Source organism: Corythoichthys intestinalis, chromosome 16 (assembly GCF_030265065.1).
Source record: "Corythoichthys intestinalis isolate RoL2023-P3 chromosome 16, ASM3026506v1, whole genome shotgun sequence".
NCBI classification, from domain to species: Eukaryota; Metazoa; Chordata; class Actinopteri; order Syngnathiformes; family Syngnathidae; genus Corythoichthys; species Corythoichthys intestinalis.
In genome coordinates, this window is record NC_080410.1 from 40671571 (window position 1) to 40695436 (window position 23866).

Below are 23866 nucleotides of genomic sequence, written 5' to 3' on the forward strand. Positions count from 1 at the left end.
TCAAAAATCGTACTCAAATTGAGGTGGTTGCATCTTAACGTTATAGGAAAAATTGACGGTGAATAAGTTTTCTTTCAGCCAAAACTCGGCGTGTTTAATTTCCACCGACATGCAGATACATCTATCTCTCATGCTGTCGTCACAGGCAATCCCAAAAAATAAAAGTAATCAAAGCCAAACAAAAATGACGTACTATTAAGTAGCACTTTAGACCATTAAGTCCCATCCAACCATCTTGTGGCGAAAAGATAATATGTCAATAATAACTCGCAATAGGAACATCATTTCCACATCAACTGAGGACACATTTATGAAAACATTTCTTCCAACATTTCTCTCAACACCCCCACGTGTTCTCATTTTGATGCCCTTTTTAACAAACAAATGAACTTTTACATTTCAAATTCCAATTTTAACAATTTTAACTTTGTTACAGGTTTTGTCATGATATCAGCTATCATGTCACGTTGGACAATACGTCAACTGCCACGTTTACATGGAGCCAAGTATTCCAATTACAATCGGAATATTTGTTCAAACCGAATAAATGTGTTCCATATAAACACCTCATTCGGAATGAATAGGCCCAAACCGAATGGAATTTCATTCCGATTCACAGGGGTGGAATATTCCTTTTCCCAAACCGATTAGAAGTAAAATTATATCATGTAAACAGGGAAGCGGAATGGTGTCTGGTTGCGTTCTTTCTGCACATGCTCCGTACTGACGTGGTGACGTCACTTTGTGACGTAAGTAACGTCACTTGCAACATGGCTTCCAAGCACAGCGCACCTAATTGGAGTCCGGCGGAAAGATTGTATTTAATTCAAACTTTAAAAGAATTGAATATAATTGCTCGCTTAGACGGGCGTAAAACGAGGAACAGTGAACTATTTAAAAAAGTTCACGAGAGGTTACACGAAGCCGGAATAGACCGGAGCGTTGACCAGATTAGAAACCGGTGGAAAACCGGCTACTACAAGGCAAAAGAGCAAAACAGCAGAAGCGGATACGACCCCACAAACACAACAAGTGGGTTAAAGTTAAAACAGCAGCACTCCGACGATCGATCTCCATGTTTTGCAACGTGACGCTTTGTTTTGATTAATCTGCGCATGTCAGACGGCAGTTGTCAAACGTCCTTTCGGAATAAAGGTAGTCACATGTAAACGCTGGATCGGAATAGATGAAGTGACATGTAAACAGCTGATCTGAAATTTCCATTCGGAATGATTTGAATCGGTATGAATAAAAGTCAGCATGTAAACGTGGCTAGTGTTACTCTTCCCTGATTCACAGTAGCTCTAATCAAATGATATTTTATGTTTACGTGCTTGCATCTCTGTCTGTTAACAGGATTTTTGGCAAGAGCGATTGTCCCCTTGTTGTTATCGTGTACAGTTGTTGGAGTGGACTGATAATGATCACTGCTACCTAATAATTGTTCTAAATATAGGCATTCTGGTATGGTTGAAGCCGGTGCCATATATTCAGCTTCATAGGTAGATAGTGTGACTGTAGGTTGACCGTGGTATTAAAATGTCACGGTTTTCAAAACCGCAAAAAATTTCCATCATACCGTCCCTTTTTTATGTCCCAAAAATGGGACATAAAAGGCTCAACCCTCCCCCAGTGGGTTGTTGCTCAGTCTCAGTGAGTCAGCTGTGCTACACGATGGCTGGAGGAGGTGAAACTCCTCAACATGGCAAAAAAAAAAAAATGCCACATGGCAAAAAAAGTTTGCCACATGGAAAAAAAAAAAAAATGCCACATGGCAAAAAAAATGTCACATGGCAAAATTTTTTTGCCATATGGCGAAAAAAAATGCCACATGGCAAAAAAAAAAAAAGTTGCCACATGGCAAAAAAAATGCCACATAGCAAAAAAAAAAAAAAAAAAAAAAAAAAAAAAAAAAATCGCCACATGTCAAAAAAAATGCCACATGGCAAAATTTTTTTGCCACATGGCAAATATCACTTTTGGTTCTCACTGTCTCTCTGAAAAACATTACTAACCATCTCTGCCCACACATTATTGAACTGTCCTTGCAGATTACTAAACTGTACCAACACTAAACTGTCCCAACAGTTTAGTTTACTAAACTGTCCCCACAGATGACTAAACTGTTCATACAGTTTACTCATTTGAAACCACAGTTTAGTAATATGTTCCCACAATTTAGTATTCTGTACCCACAGATTACAAAACTGTGTGTACAAAACACGGCATATTGATTGATGACCCCTGAAGGCGATAGTGTTCAATGCTACAAAAGAAAATGTGCACTATTTACTATTCAAAACAGTTTAGTTCGTCGAGGGCAACCCGTGTGCAGCTACTTGCTTGTTTGGTCCGTCGGCTTTTGGAGTCTCCAGAAAACCAAATTGAGGACGACCGTTTCCGGATCATTGCTAAACTGTGGGTGCAGTTTAGTAAACTGTGGGTATAGTTTAATAAACTGTGGGTACAGTTTAGTAAACCGTGTGTGCAAATTACAAAACTGTGGGTAAAGATTACTACACTGTGGATGCAAATTACTAAACTGTGGGTAAAGATTACTACACTGTGGGTACAGTTGAGTAAACTGTGGGTACAGATTACTAAACTGTGAGTACAGTTTAGCAAACTGTGGGTACAATTTAGTAATCTGTGCGTAAAGATTAGTAATATGTGGGTACTGATTACTAAACAATAGGTACAGTATTGTAAACTGTGGGCACAATTTAGTCATCTGTGCGTACACATGACTAAATTGTGGGTACCCTTTAGTAAACTCTGGGTACAATTTAGAAATATGTGCGTACATTTTACAAAATTGTGGGTACAGTTTAGTAAACCGTCGGTACAATTTAGTAATCTGTGGGTACAGTTTAGGAAACTGTGGGTACAATTTAGTAATCTGTGGGTACAGTTTGGTAAACTGTCGGTACAGTTTAGTATTCTGTGGGTACAGATTACTAAACTGTGAGTGCAGTTTAGTAAACTGTGGATACATTTGAGTAATCTGCGAGTAAAGATTAGTAATCTGTGAGCACAGATTACTAAACAATGGGTACAGTATAGCAAACTGTGGGCACAATTAGGTCATCTGTGCGTACACGTGACTAAATTGTGGGTACAGTTTAGTGAACTGTGGGTACAATTTAATAAGATGTGTGTACAGATTACTAAATTGTGGGTACCGTTTAGTAAACTGTGGGTACAATTTAGAAATCTGTGCATACATTTGACAAAATGTGGGTACAGTTTAGTAAACTGTTGGTACAATTTAGTAATCTGTGGGTACAGTTTAGAAAACTGGGTACAAAACTGTGGGTATAGTGTAGTCATCTGTGGGTACAGTTTAGTAAACTGTGGGTACAATTTAGTAATCTGTGGGTACAGTTTGGTAATATGTGGGTACAGTTTAGTATTCTGTTGGTACAGTTTAGTAATCTGTGGGTACAGTTTAGTATTCTGTGGGTAAAAACTACTAACCTGTGGCTACAGATTAACTATGAAAAGTATTTTTTTTCTACCCGGGCACCTGGGTGGCTCCGTAAAAGGGATTAGGTATAAAAAAATATATTTTTTTCAACCCTGGCATCCAGGGGGCTCCGTAGATTTTGTCTTGTTACTGATAGTAAATTTCATTTGGGTTCAGGACTGAAATACGCCAAACTTGACCAAATGTGGATGAAATAACTAAAATACAAATCTGAACTAAGTGTGGCTACTACACGTTTTCACCTCTCGGCTGATGACAGTAACAACATATATTTTGAGGATACGAACGAAATACTAATTTGTTCAACAGCGTAACAACATAGCGTTAAATGGCACGCGCAATTACTGCACAAAGTACTATTTTTGTTTGGTTGTACGATGTTAAGGCTTTGAAATGTTTTTCCTAAAAATATTGACTATAATTCCAATGTTTTGAGGTTACGATTGCCAGCACAATCGACTAGTTTGTCCAGCAGCGTAACAATGCCGTGTCACGCGGCCCAAGTAGGCTTTTGATTGTTCAATATTTATTGTCTGGAAGTTATTTTCATGCACATTTACTGCAACTGTGACATTTTGAGGTTACAATCTGTAGCAAAATGATATAATATGTGTAGTGTCGTAACAGTACAATGCAATAATCCCGTCTTGCTTTTGCTTTTCATGGTTTTTGGCAATAATTCTGTAGAGCGTATGCATATATTTGCCTAGTGCTTGACAGCGCACACACACTCACATTGGTGGCCTCCCGCACCAGCCGCTGCTCCGTGTAGAGGATGTGCTTGATGCAGCGCACCAGCTCCAGAGGACATCGGTCATACGTGCTCTGAAAGACAAGAAGAACATGTGCCACAGTTAAGGTCTCGTTAGCTCCTGACGAAGCGAGCGGTGTGCCGCCGCGTTGGCCAATTTGGTCACATCAAGAAGCTTCTCGGGCGCACGGGAGCATATTAGATGAGACTAATGATTACTTACCGTATCTGAAGAGCGGCAGAATGGGAGCGGTTAGAATACGAGCGCCCGGCAGTGTTTCGCATGTTTATTTCCTTTAATTGCAGATCTACAACCTTGAAAATTAAATATTATCTGAGTTTATTTTAAAGTCTTTATTCATTGTCTGCCATTGTTGGCGATAAGACGACTAATCGATTAACTCGAGAAATTCGATTAGAAAAAATCTTCGAATCAAATTTTGCTTCTTCAATGATTCGTTTAATTAGAGTGAGGTTGTAATTAAAGATGTCCCGATCGATCGGGTCCGATCACGTCATTTTCAAAGTATCGGAATCGTCAAAACAATATTGGACATGCCTTTTATTAATATATATATTAGGGCTGTCAAACGATTAAAATTTTTAATCGAGTTAATTACAGCTTAAAAATTAATTAATCGTAATTAATCGCAATTAATCGCAATTCAAACCATCTATAAAATATGCCATATTTTTCTGTAAATTATTGTTGGATTGGAAAGATAAGACAAGATGGATATATACATTCAACATACGGTACATAAGGACTGTATTTGTTTATTATAACAATAAATCAACAAGATGGCATTACCATTATTAACATTCTGTTAAAGTGATCCATGTATAGAAAGACTTGTAGTTCTTAAAAGATGAATATTAGTACAAGTTATAGAAATGTTATATTAAAACACCTCTTAATGTTTTCGTTTTAATAAAATTTGTAAAATTTTCAATCAAAAAATAAACTAGTAGGCCTATTCTGTCCTCAATGTGTGTGAGTACACAAATTGACAGATAGCGAACATAAGTTCCAAAAAGAAATCAGACGGTGTGGCAAAGTTGCATGGGCTTTACTGAAGTCATCTCTTTTTGACAGGAGCACGTTTCTTGTATTTTTGTAAAACTGAAAATAACAAGGCAATGTGTCAATAACTTGCATAAATCACAAAATAACATAAAATGTACACACACGTGTCCATTTGAGCAGCAGCACTAGCCAATTAGCTCACAAGCATCTAACAATGTAACTGCATTTCACCATATATGCGAACAAATTCAAATACACATCATCAATAACTATGTAATCCTCATGAATATAAACAAAGGAGGAATATAACTCACAAGCGATGCATGTATTAGACACAAACAGTGTGATGGGGCTATGAGAACTGCCACTGAATACTGGATGCGGACGTTAGCTGGTCTGAATAGCACTGTCTATTAGTGTGAGTTCGCGTCGACATATAATAACGTCAGAAAAGCGTGCCGAAACCCAAATAATCAGCTGCACTGAATCGCCGGCAGAGGGCGACATTACGCCACATAACATATGCAAGTCACACCCAAGCGCCAGCAGAGGGCGGAAAAACTCCATAAAACACAATTAACAAGTTGGCCTTTCACTGTACTGACATTTAAATCTGTCTGAGCGGGCCCAGTGCGTTAATTGCGTCAAATATTTTAACGTGATTAATTAAAAAAATTAATTAACGCCCGTTAACGCGATAATTTTGACAGCCCTAATATATATATATATATATATATATATATATATATATATATATATATATATATATATATATATATATATATATATATATATTTGAATTAAATCGTTTTCTAATTGTATTTAACGTTACAGACAAAATGTCTTACACTCATCCAGAGTCTTTAGTTTTGGCTTAAAGTAGGGCTATGAAATTTATCGCGTTAATGGCGGTAATTTTTTTTTTTTTTAGATTAATCCTGTTAAAATATTTAACGCAATTAAACACATTTTTTATGTGACTAAAGCCTTACAATACCTCTCTCAGCAATTAAAAATATCGTGGGAGGCAATGTGGGGAAGGAAGGTAGTAGTTGATCATTTTCTTAACACCCTATGTTCTTTCCCAACGCAGAGAAGATATATCAATTGGTGCCCCTACGCACAGTCATGGTTGCACTTCCCATCATGCATTTGGGCAAAAGTTAAATGGCTGCAGTATCATTTACTGAAAGCTCAACAAATACACTAGATGGCAATATTTAATCACAATATACAAAGTCACATTTATCCTTTTAGAATTACAAGTCTTTCTATCTGTGGATCCCTCTCACAGAAAGAATGTTAATAATGTAAATGCCATCTTGAGGATTTATTGTCATAATAAACAAATACAGTACTTATGTACTGTATGTTGAATGTATATATTCGTCCGAGTTTTATTCATTTTTTTCCATTGCCAAAATGTATATGATCGGGAAAAATTATCGGGAATGATTGGAATTGAATCGGGAGCAAAAAAAAAAAAAAAAAAAAGCAATCGGATCGGTGATTATCGGGAGTATCGGGCAGATACTCAAACTAAAACGATCGGGATCGGATCGGGAGCAAAAAAAAACATGATCGGAACAACCCTATTTCTAATAACATATCTTAGTAAAAAAGAGAACAATTGTGTCTTATTAGAGCCAACAAATCTTTTAAGTCTAAAGTTCCCTTTGACTTTTAAATGCTGTCATAAAAAAAGCCGATTTGTGTGTACCGCTACACCTGTAGTGTGTAAGTGTGAATCTGAGTGCAAATGTCTATTTGCAGGCAATGCAAAAATGTACTTTTTGTAATGTAATGTAATTTTTAGACGTTCCACTTGATCTTCACTTGACAGTACATAACCTTTTAGCTATGTTCGCCGCCCTCCAAAACTAAAAAAATTCCAAAAGTGGAAATAAAATCAAAGATTCCATTTTAGCAAAGCCAATCCCCCTTTGCCCAGATCCACAGCTTGGTTTCCGGGAGGGGAAAGAAGAATGGATTTTGAGAGCAAGGATCATAAATAGCAGGGCTGGCTGAGTACCAAGGGGTGCACTTGGACTATCCTCTTGTTTTTCCTGCAGTGGATACAAAGTGTTCTGAAACATTCGCTGCTCCTGTGAGTGCGTGCTTTCTAAAAAACATCAACAAGGGTGATGTCGAAAGAGACTGCATCTTCCTACAGTGAAAGAATAATACCGTCCAATGTGGCTGCTCAATTCAGCAATGCTGTTTTCGAAAGGGACATGAGCGCTCTTTTGTGAGTTACCTTGAGTTGGCTGGCATAGTGGCCCAGTTTAATTTTGAGGAGGAAGCCGTCTTCGCCGACCTGGTGCTCCGCCTTGTTCTGCAGCTCTTGGATGAGGCCGTCCAGCAAGCGTTTGGCCTTGAACTCCTCTTGCGGGTTCTCCAAGTCGATGTTATCCCTGAACAAGGCAAAAAAGCACATTCTAGTTGGTTCAAATTAGGGGTCGGAACCTCTGATTACCCCGTGATCAGGGGTGAAAATGGCTAGAATTTCTTGCCGGAACTCCCCGACGTGACGGTCGTCACGGAGCCAGACATTTTGTTTATTTATTTTCATTTGGGGGGTGGGGTGGGGGGGTCAAACCTCCTACAACTACTGAAGTGCAAAGAAAACTGTTTTGGCACAGTTATTTCTAGAGATGTCCCGATCCCGATCGATCGGGTCCGATCACGTCATTTTCAAAGTATCGGAATCGGCAAAAAATATCGGACATGCCTTTTTTTAGTATGTATATTTATATATATATATTTTTTAATTAAATTGTTTTCTAATTGTATTTAACGTTACAGACATAATATGTTATTACACTCATCCAGAGTCTTTAGTTTAGGCTGAAGGTAGGGTTATCAAATTCATCCCGTTAATTAAAAATAAAAAAATTATCACGTTAAAATATTTAACGCAATTAACGCATGCGCTGCATGACCCACTCACGCATTGTCGCTTTCAATCTCTAATAATAATAATAATAATAATACATTTTATTTAAAGGCACCTTTCTGGCACTCAAGGTCGCCGTACAATCATTTAAAAATATTAAATGTGAGAAAATGAAAGTATATAACGTATAAGGAAATTTAAAATACAAAAAAAAAATATAGGGGCAGTTAAGAAGACCAGAACTAAGTGATTATTGTGTATAGGCTAGTCTAAACAGGTGAGTTTTGAGTTTTGTTTGAAAAAGGGGGAGGGAATCTGTGTTCCTGAGATCAGGTGGGAGTGAATTCCAAAGTCGGGGAGCCGAGCGGCTGAACGCTCGACTCCCCATGGTGCTAAGGCGAGCGGGGGGGGACAGACAGTTGTATGAAGGAGGAGGATCTAAGGGCACAGTAAGGCAGCGTAAAATGAGTAGAATGAATTCTGGCAGCATTTGGAGCTTTTTTTTAATTGGCTAAAACCTTACAATCCCTCTCTCAACAATTAGAAATATCGTGGGAACAATGTGGGGAAGTTAGGTAGGAGTTGATCTTTTCCTTAACACCCTATGTTATATCCCAACGCAGAGAAGATATATCACTTGGTACCACTACGCACAGTCATGGTTGCACTTCCCATCATGCATTTGGGCAGAACAGTTAAATGGCTACAGTATCATTTACTGAAAGCTCAACAAATACACTAGATGGCAATATTTAGTCACAATATACAAAGTCACATTTATCCTTTAAGAATTACAAGTCTTTCTATCCGTGGATCCCTCTCACAGAAAGAATGTTAATAACGTAAATGCCATCTTGAGGATTTATTGTCATAATAAACAAATACAGTACTTATGTACTGAATGTTGAATGTATATATTCGTCCGAGTTTTATTCATTTTTTTCTTAATGCATTGCCAAAATGTATATGATCGGGAAAAATTATCGGGAATGATTGGAATTGAATCGGGAGCAAAAAAAAAAAAAGCAATCGGATCGGGAAATATCGGGATCGGCAGATACTCAAACGAAAACGATCGGGATCGGATCGGGAGCAAAAAAACATGATCGGAACAACCCCAGTTATTTCTATAACATACAAAAACTGATTTTCATTTAAAATTGTATTTTTCAATGATTTGCACAATAAAAGTCAACAAACACAGCAATAACCCCAACCTCCATCTCCTAATTTTTATTTTCCCTCATTTAAGAACTACTTAAGAACATAGGATGTATATTACAATTGAAGTTAAAGTAAACATTAGTTTTGATTTCTCTCTTTTTTTTTTTTTTTTTTTTTTTTTAAAGAATAAAGATATAAGTAACATACAATCAGAAAAATAAGTACAAATTACTTATATTAAGCAGAGTGAAATGGAATATATTTTTGAAGATCGCGCAAACACTGACTTTTTTAAATCATAAGGAAATGAATAAGTAACCTAACATAAATGAACAGATATATGTCCAAAGTGCACATTGAAAGCTAAGATGTTCTGAACCTCGCCATCAGAGCAAATAAAACTAAATTTGATAAATAAGCCTCCTCAAGTCTTTCCTTTCCCTTAAAGATTTGATCCATTTTCTGTTGCATTGCCATTTTTTTTTTTGTCGCATCAATTCAACACTTTTTTTTTTTTTTTTTTTGCTGTTCCAGAAAACATGCACATTTAAACCAATCAGAGCGAACTATCTCTGCTGATCACATGTCAGTATGTCAGCCAATTGAACGGATAAATGAGTCCAGGCGTTTTGCTTTGCTGCGTGCATTCGCACATTGACGTGACTCATCATCGTCGGACTCAGATAACTGCAGCAGCTGGGGAAACCTCCATGCCGTCCGTGGAATAAAATAAATAATAAATATCGGTGGAAACAGATTACGCGACACGAGCACTTTATTATGCTTGTTGTTAACACTTGTATATGTAAATCTGATGTTGGTAGAATGTTTTCTTCTTGGAGATGAAATGCATGTGTGGCAGCTTAGCATTATTTTTTCTTTTTAACATAGCGTTTTGACAGTTGAGGTCATATTTTTGGAATCAAAGCACCGTGTACCGGAACAGCTTTCGGGCCCTGAATCTTATACCAGAACTGCGTTCTTGACCATTCTGGCCCACTTTCACCCCTGCCCGTGATACGATAGAATCTACGATACACGTTAAAGATTATCTCACGATATGACAACAATTACACTGGTCTACAAAATTTGAGAAAATACAGGTAGTCCCCGGGTTACAACATACCCGACTGCCAGCCTCGTTTTTTTTTTTTGTTATATATGTTGTCTTTTCTCTTGTGATGCATGTTTTTATTTTGCCGCAGGAAGCATAAAACAGGAAGCGAGTGCATTTACGGACGCGCCCGCCCACCCCACACAGGTAGACACAGAGCGACCGACTGACAGAGACGACGGCTTGCGCGCACACTTGTTGCTTGTGAAGCATCCTGAGGCAACGACTGTTTCTCAACCCTTTTGTACTGTTTATTGTGCGTTTTCAATTCTGGTTGAATACTTGTGGCGAGTTTATGTAATTGTTTTTGATGACGTGCAGACGCTAACTGATACATGCTAACTGTTTGTTATTGCTGTATCAGCAGCTACAGTGGGGCAAATAAATATTTAGTAAACCACTAATTGTGCAAGTTCTCCCACTTGAAAATATTAGAGAGGCCTGTAATTGTCAACATGGGTAAACCTCAACCATGAGAGACAGAATGTGGAATAAAAACCCAGAAAATCACATTGTTTGATTTTTAAAGAATTTATTTGCAAATCATGGTGGAAAATAAGTATTTGTTCGATACCAAAAGTTAATCTCAATACTTTGTTATGTACCCTTTGTTGACAATAACGGAGGCCAAATGTTTTCTGTAACTCTTCACAAGCTTTTAACACACTGTTGCTGGTATTTTGGCCCATTCCTCCATGCAAATCTCCTCTAAAACAGTGATGTTTTGGTGCTGTCGTTGGGCAACACGGACTATCAACTCCCTCCACAGATTTTCTATAAGGTTGAGATCTGGAGACTGGCTAGGCCACTCCAGGACCTTGAAATGGTTATTGCGAAGCCACTCCTTTGTTGCCCTGGCTGTGTGTTTGGGATCATTGTCATGCTGAAAGACCCAGCCACGTCTCATCTTCAATGCCCTTGCTGATGGAAGGAGATTTTCACTCAAAATCTATCGATATATGGCCCCATTCATTCTTTCCTTTACACAGATCAGTCGCCCTGATCCCTTTGCAGAAAAACATCCCCAAAGCATGATGTTTCCACCCCCATGCTTCACAGTGGCTATTGTGTTCTTTGGACGCAATTCAGTATTCTTTCTACTCCAAACACAAGAACCTGTGTTTCTACCAAAAAGTTCTATTTTGGTTACATCTGACCATAACACATTCTCCCAGTCCTCTTCTGGATCATCCAAATGCTATCTAGCGAACCACAGACGGGCCCAGACGTGTACTTTCTTCAGCAGGGGGACACGTCTGGCAGTGCAGGATTTGAGTCACTGGCGGCGCATTGTGATACTGATAGTAGCCTTTGTTACCGTGGTCCCAGCTCTCTGTAGGTCATTCACTAGGTCCCCCCATGTGGTTCTGGGATTTTTGCTCACCGTTCTCGTTATCATTTTGACGCCACGGGGTGAGATCTTGCACGGAGCCCCAGATCGAGGAAGATTATCAGTGTGGAGTCTTATGGAGGTAGATTTGTGTTTTTATTATTCAATTTAAAAAAAAAAGTTGCTTCAAATCAAAATACATATATTCAACCAAAAAAAAAAGTTGCTTCAATCAAAAAAAAAAAAAAACGTTTCAATGCAAAAACTTTGAAACAAAAAAAAAAATGCATGTGAAAGCTATTTTTGTTTGATTTTTGTTGTTGTTGTTGTTGTTTTTTTTTTTTTTTGATTGAAGTCAAGTTTTTTTTTTTTTTTGATTGAAGCAACTTTTTTGATTAAAATAATGTTGATTTGTGTTTGGCCCACATTTTGGCCAGGACATTTTTTTCATTATTCAATCAAAAAATTTATATTTTTCCAAAAAGAAAAATCACTTCAGTCAAAAAAAGTTTCTGAATGCCAAAAAATATTTGAGATTGAAAATTTTGCGTTTGCACACTTAATTTTTCATCGAAAAAGTTTTCTTTGATTGAAGCAATCGTTTTTATGTTTGGGGGCCATATTATGGGAAGGACATTTGCGTCTAAATCATTTAATCCCCCCCAAAAAAGTTGCTTCAATCAAAAAAAAAAAAAAAAAAATTCAAAGAAAAAAAAAATCATTTGAAAAAAATGTATATATTTAATTTACTTTTTTGCTGAAATTTATATGCAAAGCAAATGACCAATTAAGTTGCTAGTCACGTGATCTGTTCGAAAAATAATTTTGACCCATTATAAAAATATATTTTTTTGTACATTTCATTCATTTTTGTTGCTGTTTTATTGCTTTACAACTTTTATATATATAGGAAAGTCAATTACATGCAATGACACACGAAAATCCGCTTATGGTCAGACTTACTACGTTTTTATAAACATGACTTCTTGCATCTAGTCATAATAGACATCCATGCCAAATTTAATGCTGCCAGGTCTGACTGCCAGTTTTCAAAATGACCTTATGGATTTCTGAGAAGTCGAGTCATCAACTATCCCTGCCATACCCCATCCCCAAGCGATGACGAAAACTCAAGCTTGCAAAATGCTTTCTGGGAAGAGTTTCATTGATGATGATCTTGGAATGACAAATCAGCGGGCAAACCAAGGGCTGAGAGTGCATGGCAAGAAGAAGAAAAAGTTTTTAGGCTCAAGTGTTTTTGTCAACAATGACGATAACAAAAGTATGTCGTCGACAAACAATTTTTTCATGACAACGGTGTGACGAAAATGTGCCTTAGGAGACCAGAACATAAGCAGACAAATACCAGTTTTCGTTTGACGAGACGACAAGGAAACGAAAATACAATCGTTTCTGTTATACAGTGGGGCAAATAAGTATTTAGTCATCCACCAATTGTGCAAGTTCTCCTACTTGAAAAGATTAGAGAGGCCTGTAATTGTCAACATGGGTAAACCTCAACCATGAGAGACAGAATGTGGAAAAAAAACAGAAAATCACATTGTTTGATTTTTAAAGAATTTATTTCCAAATTAGAAAATAAGTATATGGTCACCTACAAACAAGCAAGATTTCTGGCCGTCAAAGAGGTCTAACTTCTTCTAACGAGGCTCCATTCGTTACCTGTATTAATGGCACCTGTTTTAACTCATTATCGGTATAAAAGACACCTGTCCACAACTTCAGTCAGTCACACTAAAAACTCCACTATGGCCAAGACCAAAGAGCTGCCGAAGGACACCAGAGACAAAATTGTAGACCTGCACCAGGCTGGGCAATAGGTAAAACGCTTGGTGTAAAGAAATCAACTGTGGGAGCAATTATCAGAAAATGGAAGACATACAAGACCACTGATAATCTCCCTCGATCTGGGGCTCCATGCAAGATCTCACCCCGTGGCGTCAAAATGATAACAAGAACGGTGAGCAAAAATCCCAGAACCACACGGGGGGACCTAGTGAATGACCTACAGAGAGCTGGGACCACAGTAACAAAGGCTACTATCAGTAACACAATGCGTCGCCAGGGACTCAAATTCTGCACTGCCAGATGTGTCCCCCTGCTGAAAAAAGTACACGTCCAGGCCCGTCAGCGGTTCGCTAGAGAGCATTTGGATGATCCAGAAGAGGACTGGGAGAATATGTTATGGTAAGATGAAACCAAAATAGAACTTTTTGGTAGAAACACAGGTTCTCGTGTTTGGAGGAGAAAGAATACTGAATTGCATCCGAAGAACACCATACCCACTGTGAAGCATGGGGGTGGAAACATCATGCTTTGGGGCTGTTTTTCTGCAAAGGGACCAGGACGACTGATCTGTGTAAAGGAAAGAATGAATGGGGCCATGTATCAAGAGATTTTGAGTGAACATTTCCTTCCATCAGAAAGGGCATTGAAGATGAGACGTGGCTGGGTCTTTCAGCATGACAATGATCCCAAACACACAACCAGGGCAACAAAGGAGTGGCTTCGTAAGAAGCATTTCAATGTGCTGGAGTGGCCTAGCCAGTCTCCAGATCTCAACCCCATAGAAAATCTCTGGAGGGAGTTTAAAGTCCGTGTTGCCCAACGACAGCCCCAAAACTTCACTGCTCTAGAGGAGATCTGCATGGAGGAACGGGCCAAAATACCAGCAACATTGTGTGAAAAGCTTGTGAAGAGTTACAGAAAACATTTGCCCTCTGGTATTGACCAAATACTTATTTTCCACCATGATTGGCAAATAAATTCTTTAAAACTCAAACAATGTGATTTTCTGTTTTTTCTCTCCACATTCGGTCCCTCATGGTTGAGGTTTACCCATGTTGACAATTACAGGCCTCTCTAATATTTTCAAGTGGGAGAACTTGCACAATTAGTGGTTGACTAAATACTTATTTGCCCCACTGTAGATGCTACAATATGTTTTCGTCTGTCTATGGTAATTCGAAATTGTTTTAAACCTTTATTCATTTTTGGAATAAAAACTTTTGGACTTTCCAGACGAAAACATTTTGAGTAACTGACGAAATCTGTATGAGATTTCGTTGAATAAAGCAAGAAAAACACAAACACATTTTGAAATCACTAAGACTCATTAGTGATTTTTGTACTAAGACAAAAATTTAAAGTGCTGCCAAAAACAACACCGTTAGGCTCTTTGCACTTAAAAACAATAGTTGTCAGTTCCATATTTGCTTTTCTATACACGAAAAAGTGCCACTTCTTTTGCCCATACATGCATAAAGGCAGCGTACTATAAATAAAACAACACATGGAATTGAATCTCTTTAGATTTTAATCTGATCTTCATCAAAAATTGTTCTCATTATGTCGAAAAATCAGATATCGGGATTAAATTGGACTCGCTTGGACCGGCAGAGCAAATTAAGCTAAAGTCAATTCAACCCGTGTTCAGTTTATAATCATGGCTGATCTGTGTGCCGTTGCCATAAAAAAGCTCTCAAGACTCACCAGAGTTGGCCCTCGATCCACTGGGACAGATAATGCCGCACTTCAATAGGGAAGTGCTGACCGTACAGAGATTGCATCTGGTGGAGAGCATCTCCTTGGAGCTGCTGGGCCTGGATCCACACCGCCATCTTCAACACCACACCACAGAGAAGAGGGGAAAACAACGGGTCAGACTGCGTTTAGTTACTTGAAAATTAGAAAAATAAAAAAATAAAAACACACAAAGCTACAGTTAAACGCAAACAGCCGAAGCTAATCGAATCAAGTGGGCATATCCCAAAAGTTACAGTCCTTAAAAGAGGTGAATTCCCTCTTTGTTCCCTCCGTGTCACGGAAGCGGGAATTTACCACTAAATGAAGACTGAAACGATGGAAGATATTCAATTAATTGGTTTGACGCAAACTCCAAGGGGAGCTAATCGCATCACCGCATGAACACAGAAAGGCCACTTGGACCGACTGTAGCATTCCCATACGGAAAAGATATTAAAAAAAAAACATGTAAGATTTATTACTGATTCTTATAAGGCTCATACCATGATTTACTCTTGAAAGTGGCCACTTTTGCATTGTTTTCATACAACATATTTAAAGGATTTGTGTATGAAACAAGTAAAATTTATGTATGAGGTATATACGGAAAATATATGGCAAATTATATTTTCCATTAATGTTTCATATGTGTTTTCTGCATGTACAGTGTATCACAAAAGTGAGTACACCCCTCGCATTTCTGCAGATATTTAAGTATATCTTTTCATGGGACAACCCTGACAAAATGACACTTTGACACAATGAAAAGTAGTCTGTGTGCAGCTTATATAATAGAGTTAATTTGTTTTCCCTTCAAAGTAACTCAAAATATAGCCATTAATATCTCAACCCCTGGCAACAAAAGTCAATACACCCCTCAGAAACTATGTACATCCCTTACTGTCCAAATTGAGTACTGCTTGTCATTTTTCTTCCAAAATGTAATGTGACTCGTTTAGGGCTGCAGCTATCGAATATTTTAGTAATCGAGTAATCGACTGAAAATTCTATCGATTAATCGAGTAATCAGATAAAACATACATATTTTTAGGTGAAGAGCAATTATAAATATACATGAGAAAACAAGACATTTCATCTAATATTGAACCATTTTCAGTCAATCATTGTCTTTATTTTCGATGTACATTGTTAAAAAAACAGCCAACAATTGCATCTCAGATGTAACTAGAATATTAAAAAAAAAACTAATTCACTGCTTTCACTCAAAACAACTTTTAGATCTTATAAAAAAAAAAAAAATATATATATATATATATATATATATATATATACATATATATATATAACATATTTCTTACCTAAAAATGCCATTACACTTGATAACACACATCACTTAAAAGTTAGGATTTTTTCCCACGTGTTTCAATTGAATTTCTATTTGTGTCAAGCCATTTTAAAGTTCAAGTTAAATTTTAAGTTAGTCTAAACTGTAAGTCCTGATAGGATTTTGAGTTTTTGCAGTGTTCAAAATAAATGTATGATACAGGCTGTATTGGAGCACAATAGGGACCAGTGCTAATTGGTGTTTTATCCAGCAATGACTAGTGAGCTAAAATTGATAGTTAGCATTATTAAGTTTTTGTTTTACACCCTCAACACTCCACAACGCTATGTTATGTTAAAGCCTGTATGTAAGACACGTTAGCCACGCATCGACAGTGGTCATAATTAATAGAAACCTAGCCCTCCGCAGGGCTAACGTTACTTGAGCTAGTGACAGTAGCGTTAATCTTATTCATTAGTGCTTAGCGCTCTTTATTAGCGCTTAGCCCTCTACTGCTTTAAGATGGCGGCTGTTTACTAACGCCACTGACTCTCTCATTTCGCATCGAGTTCAACATACATGTGATCTCTATGAGACGCATCAGACGCTACCTGCTACCAACGTAGCATCATGCGGGCTAGTTTTTAGCAACGTCGGCGTCGTTTGTAGCGGCTGTCGGCTGCAGTAAGTCCCCCCCCCCCCCCCCCCTTCTTCCTCTACGCACGTGACATCAGCGCGTTGTCCCGCATTAAAAGTAGTCCGAGCAAAACGTGATGCTTAGAGCTGTCAAAATAAACGATTACTCGAGGTGAATAAAATTACTCGGATCAGTTTTTAATCTCGAGTTACTCGAGTTGCTCGAGTATTCGTTTCAGCTCTAGACTCGTTACAGGAGTGCTGTCAGCATTGCTGCAGAGATTGAAGAGGTGGGGGGTCAGCCTGTTACTGCTCAGACCATACGCCGCACTTTACATCAAATTGGTGTGCATGGCTGTCACCCCAGGAAGAAGCCTCTTCTGAAGATGGTACACAAGAAAGCCCGCAAACGGTTTGCTGAAGACATGTCAACAAAGCACATGGATTACTGGAACCATGTCCTATGTGACGTGTGATGTGTAATGCTGACAGCAGTCCTTTAACGAGTCATGACATTTTGGAGGGAAAATCACAAGCAGTACTCAATTTGAACATTTAGGGATGTACGTAGTTTCTAAGGGGTGTATTCACTTTTGTTGCCAGGGGTTTAGATATTAATGGCTATATTTTGTACTGGTGCACGATAATTATTGGTCCGATAATTATCGGTCCAATAATAGGAAATATGACATCATCCCGATAAATCCAATAACATTTATAATAGGACCGATAATATGTACTGTTCTGGCTTTACAGTTTCTAGTATGGGAAATCAGTTGACCATTTGCAGGCCATTGCTCCCACCTGCTGGTCAGAATAATTCACTGCTCTATTTTTTTGTTACAGTAGTTTGGTTCAATCACTTACACATTGCGGTGTCTAGCGGGAGCATTGACAGTCGTGAAAGCTTTCTGTTACGTTTCCACCTCGGAAATATATGTAAGTATTTTATGTTTAATATAACATATGGATGTGCAATATATCTTTACTTCTGTGGTGAAGGGTCATATGTACAGAACTTCATAAGTTGTGTTATAGAAGCCAGCCAATGCTTTAGTAGCTCAAGCTAGTGTGCTATGCTATACATTTAATAGTTGTGTGTATAAGTTTATTGTGCAGTTTGTTGTATATTGAGTATTGAATATGTGTATTTTTCTGTTGTACTTTCACAATATTAAGATGAGTGTCTTCCCATAAAAGCAAGGAAAGACCAAACCTTGTGGTTTATGGAAGTGCATTCATTCTTAGCTGGCTGTCGGAAGTGCAGAAGTGAACGGCACTGTTTTGTTCATGTCATTATGAAAAATCTGATGAGATCAAAGGCAAATCTATGTTGAATACACCACTAGTTTTTTTTTTTTTTTTTTTTTTTTTTAAACCTCCAGGTGTTCAAAAACTCAGGTTATACATTTAAAACATTATATATTTATTATCGGTTATCGATATTGGTATCGGCTTTGAGGAGCAGGAAGTTATCGACATCGGTATCGGTTTCAAAAAATGGATATCGTGCACCCCTAATATTTTGAATTATTTTGAGGGGAAAATAAATGAACTCTATTATATAAGCTGCACACAGACTACCTTTCATTGTGTCAAAGTGTCATTGTCTCATTGTTGTCCCATGAAAGATATACTTAATTCATTTGCTCCCAGAAACGCATAAATACGTTCTTTTTTTAAATTCTTCATTGTCTCAAAAACGTATTTATAGGTCTTTTGCGTTTTTTAAATTTTTTTTATAAGAAGCATATATAGCTTGCGCTCTATCTGAGAAACAAAGAAAAATGCTCCAAACCCATTTTAAAGCAATAAAAACTGGCCACTGGATGGCAGTAGCGCATTTTGTAAGACCAGGCAACCCGATTCAACAGCAATTAACGGCCGGGCAGCATGGTCGGAGCGCTGGCGGCATGATATCAGGTGGCGCTCCGACCGAACAAAACAACCGAGTGGATGCCTGGGAGGTCAGGCGCTGGACGACCGAGCAAAACGAGTGGGACCCCCAGGGCAGCGGCTCGCCGAGCAGACCCCGCAGAAACGCAAAAATAATTCATCTTTGTGAGACAGACAATGATGAGGGAAAAGTTCACACGGCTGACATGGCGACAACGGCGTCATCTCGGCGACAAACAGTAATGTCTCAGTAGTCATGTGTGAATAAATTGTTACTTTGCTATCAAAAGCTCTATTTGTCTGGATCTTCATGGTATTTTGTAAAAGGAAAACAATATTCAGATGTTTGGGATGTAACTAATGCAAAAAATAGCTTTGTTAAAATCAAAGTTATGTTTCAAATGTATGCGTTTACAGAAAGCTCATTTTTTTCCGTTTTTTCATCAGAAATTGGAAAATTGCTCAAACTAAGCTATTTTCTAATGCTGATTTCTAAAGAATGGAAAAAGATATTAACTTACTTTTTTTCTGCTGAAAGAAGAGAGTCTAATCTTTCTTTTGGTGGGTTCCATGTTTATATAGCAATAGAACAGAATTTTCTGTGGGCCTTGCAAAATCAGTCAAAATCCAGAAAAACGGCCGGGAGCGAAGGGCCTTGCTCTGGTAAAAATGGCTGGGAGTGAATGAGGTAAATATCTGCAGAACTGAGAGGTGTCTGTGTACTCACTTTTGCGATGCACTGTAAATTATGCTTTTCTTATAAATTTCAAATATGTTCAATATATGCCATTTGATTAAAACAAGAAAAATAAGCACCAGGCCCTGCTGGCTTTGAACCCTGGGTTCAAAGGTGAAGGGCTATTTTAAGTTTCCAAAATATGCAAGTTTCATATTGTACATATTCACTAAGGATAGCATATGTAGTTTGTGTGTCACATGCTTTTCATACAAGTTCGAGATGAAACATATATGAATAATATATCCGTCTTTTCCATTTGGGTTTAGTTCCCAAATTATATAAGTTTCACTTTGTACAAATTTACTAAGGATCATACATGTGGTTTGAGTGTTATATACAAGTTCCATATAAAAAATACATATGAACTTTATAAATATCTTTTCCTTATGGGTTGTTAGCAAGCTCGCTGAATGAACGCTACTTGGGGTTTCATACACAACATGCCCACGCAGTTTTCACACCTAAACAACAGCTAATATATAAGATGACTTTCAATGAATTGGCACACTTTTCTTGAGTTAGCATTAGCATTGAGGACTAAACACTTATGTTTAAAGTACACTACTTAAAATTGTTCTTGTTTTATGATTCGTTTAAACTTCAACAGGCGTTCAATTGTTCACTTTTTGCCAAAGTACGGCTTTTTGGGAAATGAGTTGAATTCATTCATTCTCTTATGTTAGCACTCGCAAAGAAAAAAAAAAAAAAAAAGAAAAAAAATCCATGTCCTCGTATGAACGCTACTGCTTCTATGAACTCAGAGACTGTAATTACTTCTTTTAGTGTGTCCCGCAGTACAATTGTGTAGCAGTTAGCATGTCAACGTCACAATTCTGTGGTTAGGGGTTTGAATTTTAACTTCAGGATTTAAACCCCTGAACTGTGCCCCATAGGACAAACATGCTACCTGACTTCAGTCATAAAAGTGTACTAATTTAATCAGGTTCAGACCAATTTAGATACAATAAACAACTAGGCCTGCAAGCAGGACTGAACGGGCCCTCGCAATCTAGCGCAACTCGGACGTCACGCAACTCGGACTGTGTGCAGGTCAGGGTGGTGGCAGATCCTCCTCTCTAATCATCTCATTAGAACCTAACAAGCTCGAAAGTCGCCTCTTTACATTCCCACACCCAAGAGATAAAAACCCCTATTGGAGAGAGTACTACAAAAAAGGAGCCACTACTGAGCTGTGCAGCCAAGCCCTTATTCAAAACCAAATTAATCTTCTAACTGGGCCAATTCGACCAAGTGTGCCAACTATTGTGGCTCTATAAGCTCCCTGAGTCTCTGAAAAAAATATATTTCCTTTAAATGGCGAACAAAGGGTCGTCACGGCAACAGACAGAGACACGTGGACATGGGCCGTAAAAAAGTATTTTAATAGGTCTTGAAACTACAATGACCAACATGAAAAGAACTGGACATGTTTTGGAAAAACGAGTGACTTTCTATCGCCACTAGTTGGCGCTGTAGGGTTGATGCAAATGACCCCTACAAGGCCCTTCAGGGTATGACTCTCAACAAGCACGGGAAGTTTGGCGCAGATATCTTGTATATCTGCCGAGTTATGACTGTTCAAAGTTTTTGGAGAGAAAAATTGTTGACAGTCATTTTCACTTTCCTGTTTGGACCCCTCCGCTTCAACGAAACTTCAATATTTTTCATCAGGCACCTGAAGACAGGTCTTAAGGTTTCCCTTATGCAGGTTTGAGGTAGATTGATTTTTTCCCTTTAGAGGAGGAGTGTGTCCCGTAAAAAAGGGCATTTCCTGTTCCCACTAGGAGGCGCCAGGCACAAATGGTAAATTTTCAATCCAGTCCTGCTCAGGCTGGTATACCTCACACACATGCCAGATTTAAAATAGATTGAACGTTGTATGAGGGAGTTATCAGTCATTTTCCGAATTCGGTGTTTTGGCGAAAAAATGGAAGAATTTGGCGCCCCGCCCAGGTCAGGCCCGTGAATGAAAACACACCATTTTTATAACTTAAGATTTCATATGCCTCATGAACAGTCTCACCAATTTTGAGAATGATCAAACTAATTCCCTAGGTGCCAAGGTGTAAAATGTGCACACTGTAAATCGATAAAAAGTTCACATTCAATCCAAAATACCCGATTTCCTGTAGGATTTGGAATGTGTGTGCAAGAGACTTTTTGGAGCAGTTTTGCACAAAGTTTTGACTCTCCAAATTTCATCACTCTATGTTAGAAAAACCTAAATGGAGAGGCCTTTTTGAAAATTTCAAGGGGGCGCCACTGAGCCATTTTGTTAAATTGTTTCGTAACGTTGCAAGATTATCGAACGTTATCCAAAGCCGCATGTATGTGCAAATTTTGGTGAGTTTTTATGCATATTCAAGCCTCCAAATGTAAACTCTTACTGTGAACCCATGAAAATTTCACATTCGATCCAAAATACCCGATTTCCTGTTGGATTTGGAATATGGGTGCAAGAGACTTTTTGGAGCAGTTTTGCATAAGGTATCTACTCCCCAAATTTCCTTGCTCTATGTTGAAAAAACCCAATAGGAAAGGCCTTTTTTAAAACTTCTTTCTGTCGCCACTAGTTGGCACTGTAGAGTTGATGCAAATGACCCCTACAAGAACCTTCAGGGTATGACTCTCAACAAACACGGAAAGTTTGGCGCAGATATGTTGCATATCTGCCGAGTTATGACTGTTCAAAATTTTTGGCGAGACAAATTGTTGACGGTCATTTTCACTTCCAGTTTGGACCTCTCCGCTTCAACGAAACCTCAATATTTTTCATCAGGGACCTGAACACATGTCTTGAGGCTCCCCTGAAACAGGTTTGAGGTCAATAGATTTTTTTCCCTTGGAGGAGGAGCCTGTCTCGTAAAGAAGGCCATTTCCTGTTCCCACTAGGGGGCGCCAGGCCTAATGGGTAATATTTCAATGCAGTCGTGTTCAGGCTGGGATATCTCATATACATGCTAGAAATGAAAAAGATTGAACGTTGTATCACGGAGTTTTTAATCATTTTCTGAATTTGGTATTTTGCCCAAAAATGGCCGACTTTGGGACCACGCCCAGGTCAGACCCTTGAGTGAAAACTCACCATTTTCAAAACTTAAGATCTCATATGTCTCCTGAATAGTCTGACCAATTTTGAAGACGATCCAACTATTTTCTTCAGCGACAAGGTCTCAAATGTAAATCGATAAAATTTCACATTTGATCCAAAATTTCCGGCTTCCTGTTGGGTTTGGAATATGGGTGCAAGAGACTTTTTGGAGCAGTTTTGCACAATGTATCGACTCGCCAAATTTCATCGTTCTACGTTGAAAAAACCTAATAGGAAAGGCCTTTTTGAAAATTTCAAGGGGGCGCCACTGAGCCATTTTGTTAAATTTTTTTGTAGATTATCAAAATTTACGCAAAGTTGCATGTATGTGCAAATTTTGGTGAGTTTTCGTGCATGTTCAGGCCTCCAAATGTAAACTCCAACTGTGAACCGATAAAAATTTCACATTTGATCCAAAATATCCGATTTCCTGTTGGATTTGGAATATGGGTGCAAGAGGCTTTTTTGAACAGTTAGGCATAAGGTATCTACTCCCCAAATTTCATTGCTCTACGTTGCAAACCTGAGAGGAGAGGCCTTTTTGAAAATTTTAAGGGTAAAGGGGGCGCCACTGAGCCATTTTTTGACATTTTTTCAAAATGACACAAGATTATCGAAATTTACGCAAAGCCGCACGTATGTGCAAATTTTGGTGACTTTTCGTGCATGTTCAGGCCTCCAAATTGGCCATTTTCATTTGCCCTGAAAAAAGAAGAATAATAATAATAACTAGGCCTGCAAGCAGGACTGAACGGGCCCTCGCAATCTAGCGCAACTCGGACGTCACGCAACTTGGACTGTGTGCAGGTCAGGGTGGTGGCAGATCATCCTCTCTAATCATCTCATTAGAACCTAACATGCTCGAAAGTCGCCTATTTACATTCCCACACCCAAGAGATAAAAA

The 23866-nt window shown here is 38.3% G+C and overlaps 1 protein-coding gene across 2 annotated transcripts in view; it reads right to left on the reverse strand.

Moving 5' to 3' along the window:
- Positions 1–23866, reverse strand: part of stat5a (signal transducer and activator of transcription 5a) — a 178264-nt gene that overhangs the window by 59915 nt on the left and 94483 nt on the right. For both annotated transcript variants that reach the window (XM_057861066.1, XM_057861065.1), the window contains 3 exons: positions 15283–15410; positions 7523–7679; positions 4223–4312 (listed from right to left, as the gene is read on the reverse strand). In XM_057861066.1, coding sequence (XP_057717049.1) covers positions 4223–4312; positions 7523–7679; positions 15283–15410 — 375 coding nt within the window. The remainder of the gene's footprint in view (positions 1–4222; positions 4313–7522; positions 7680–15282; positions 15411–23866) is intronic.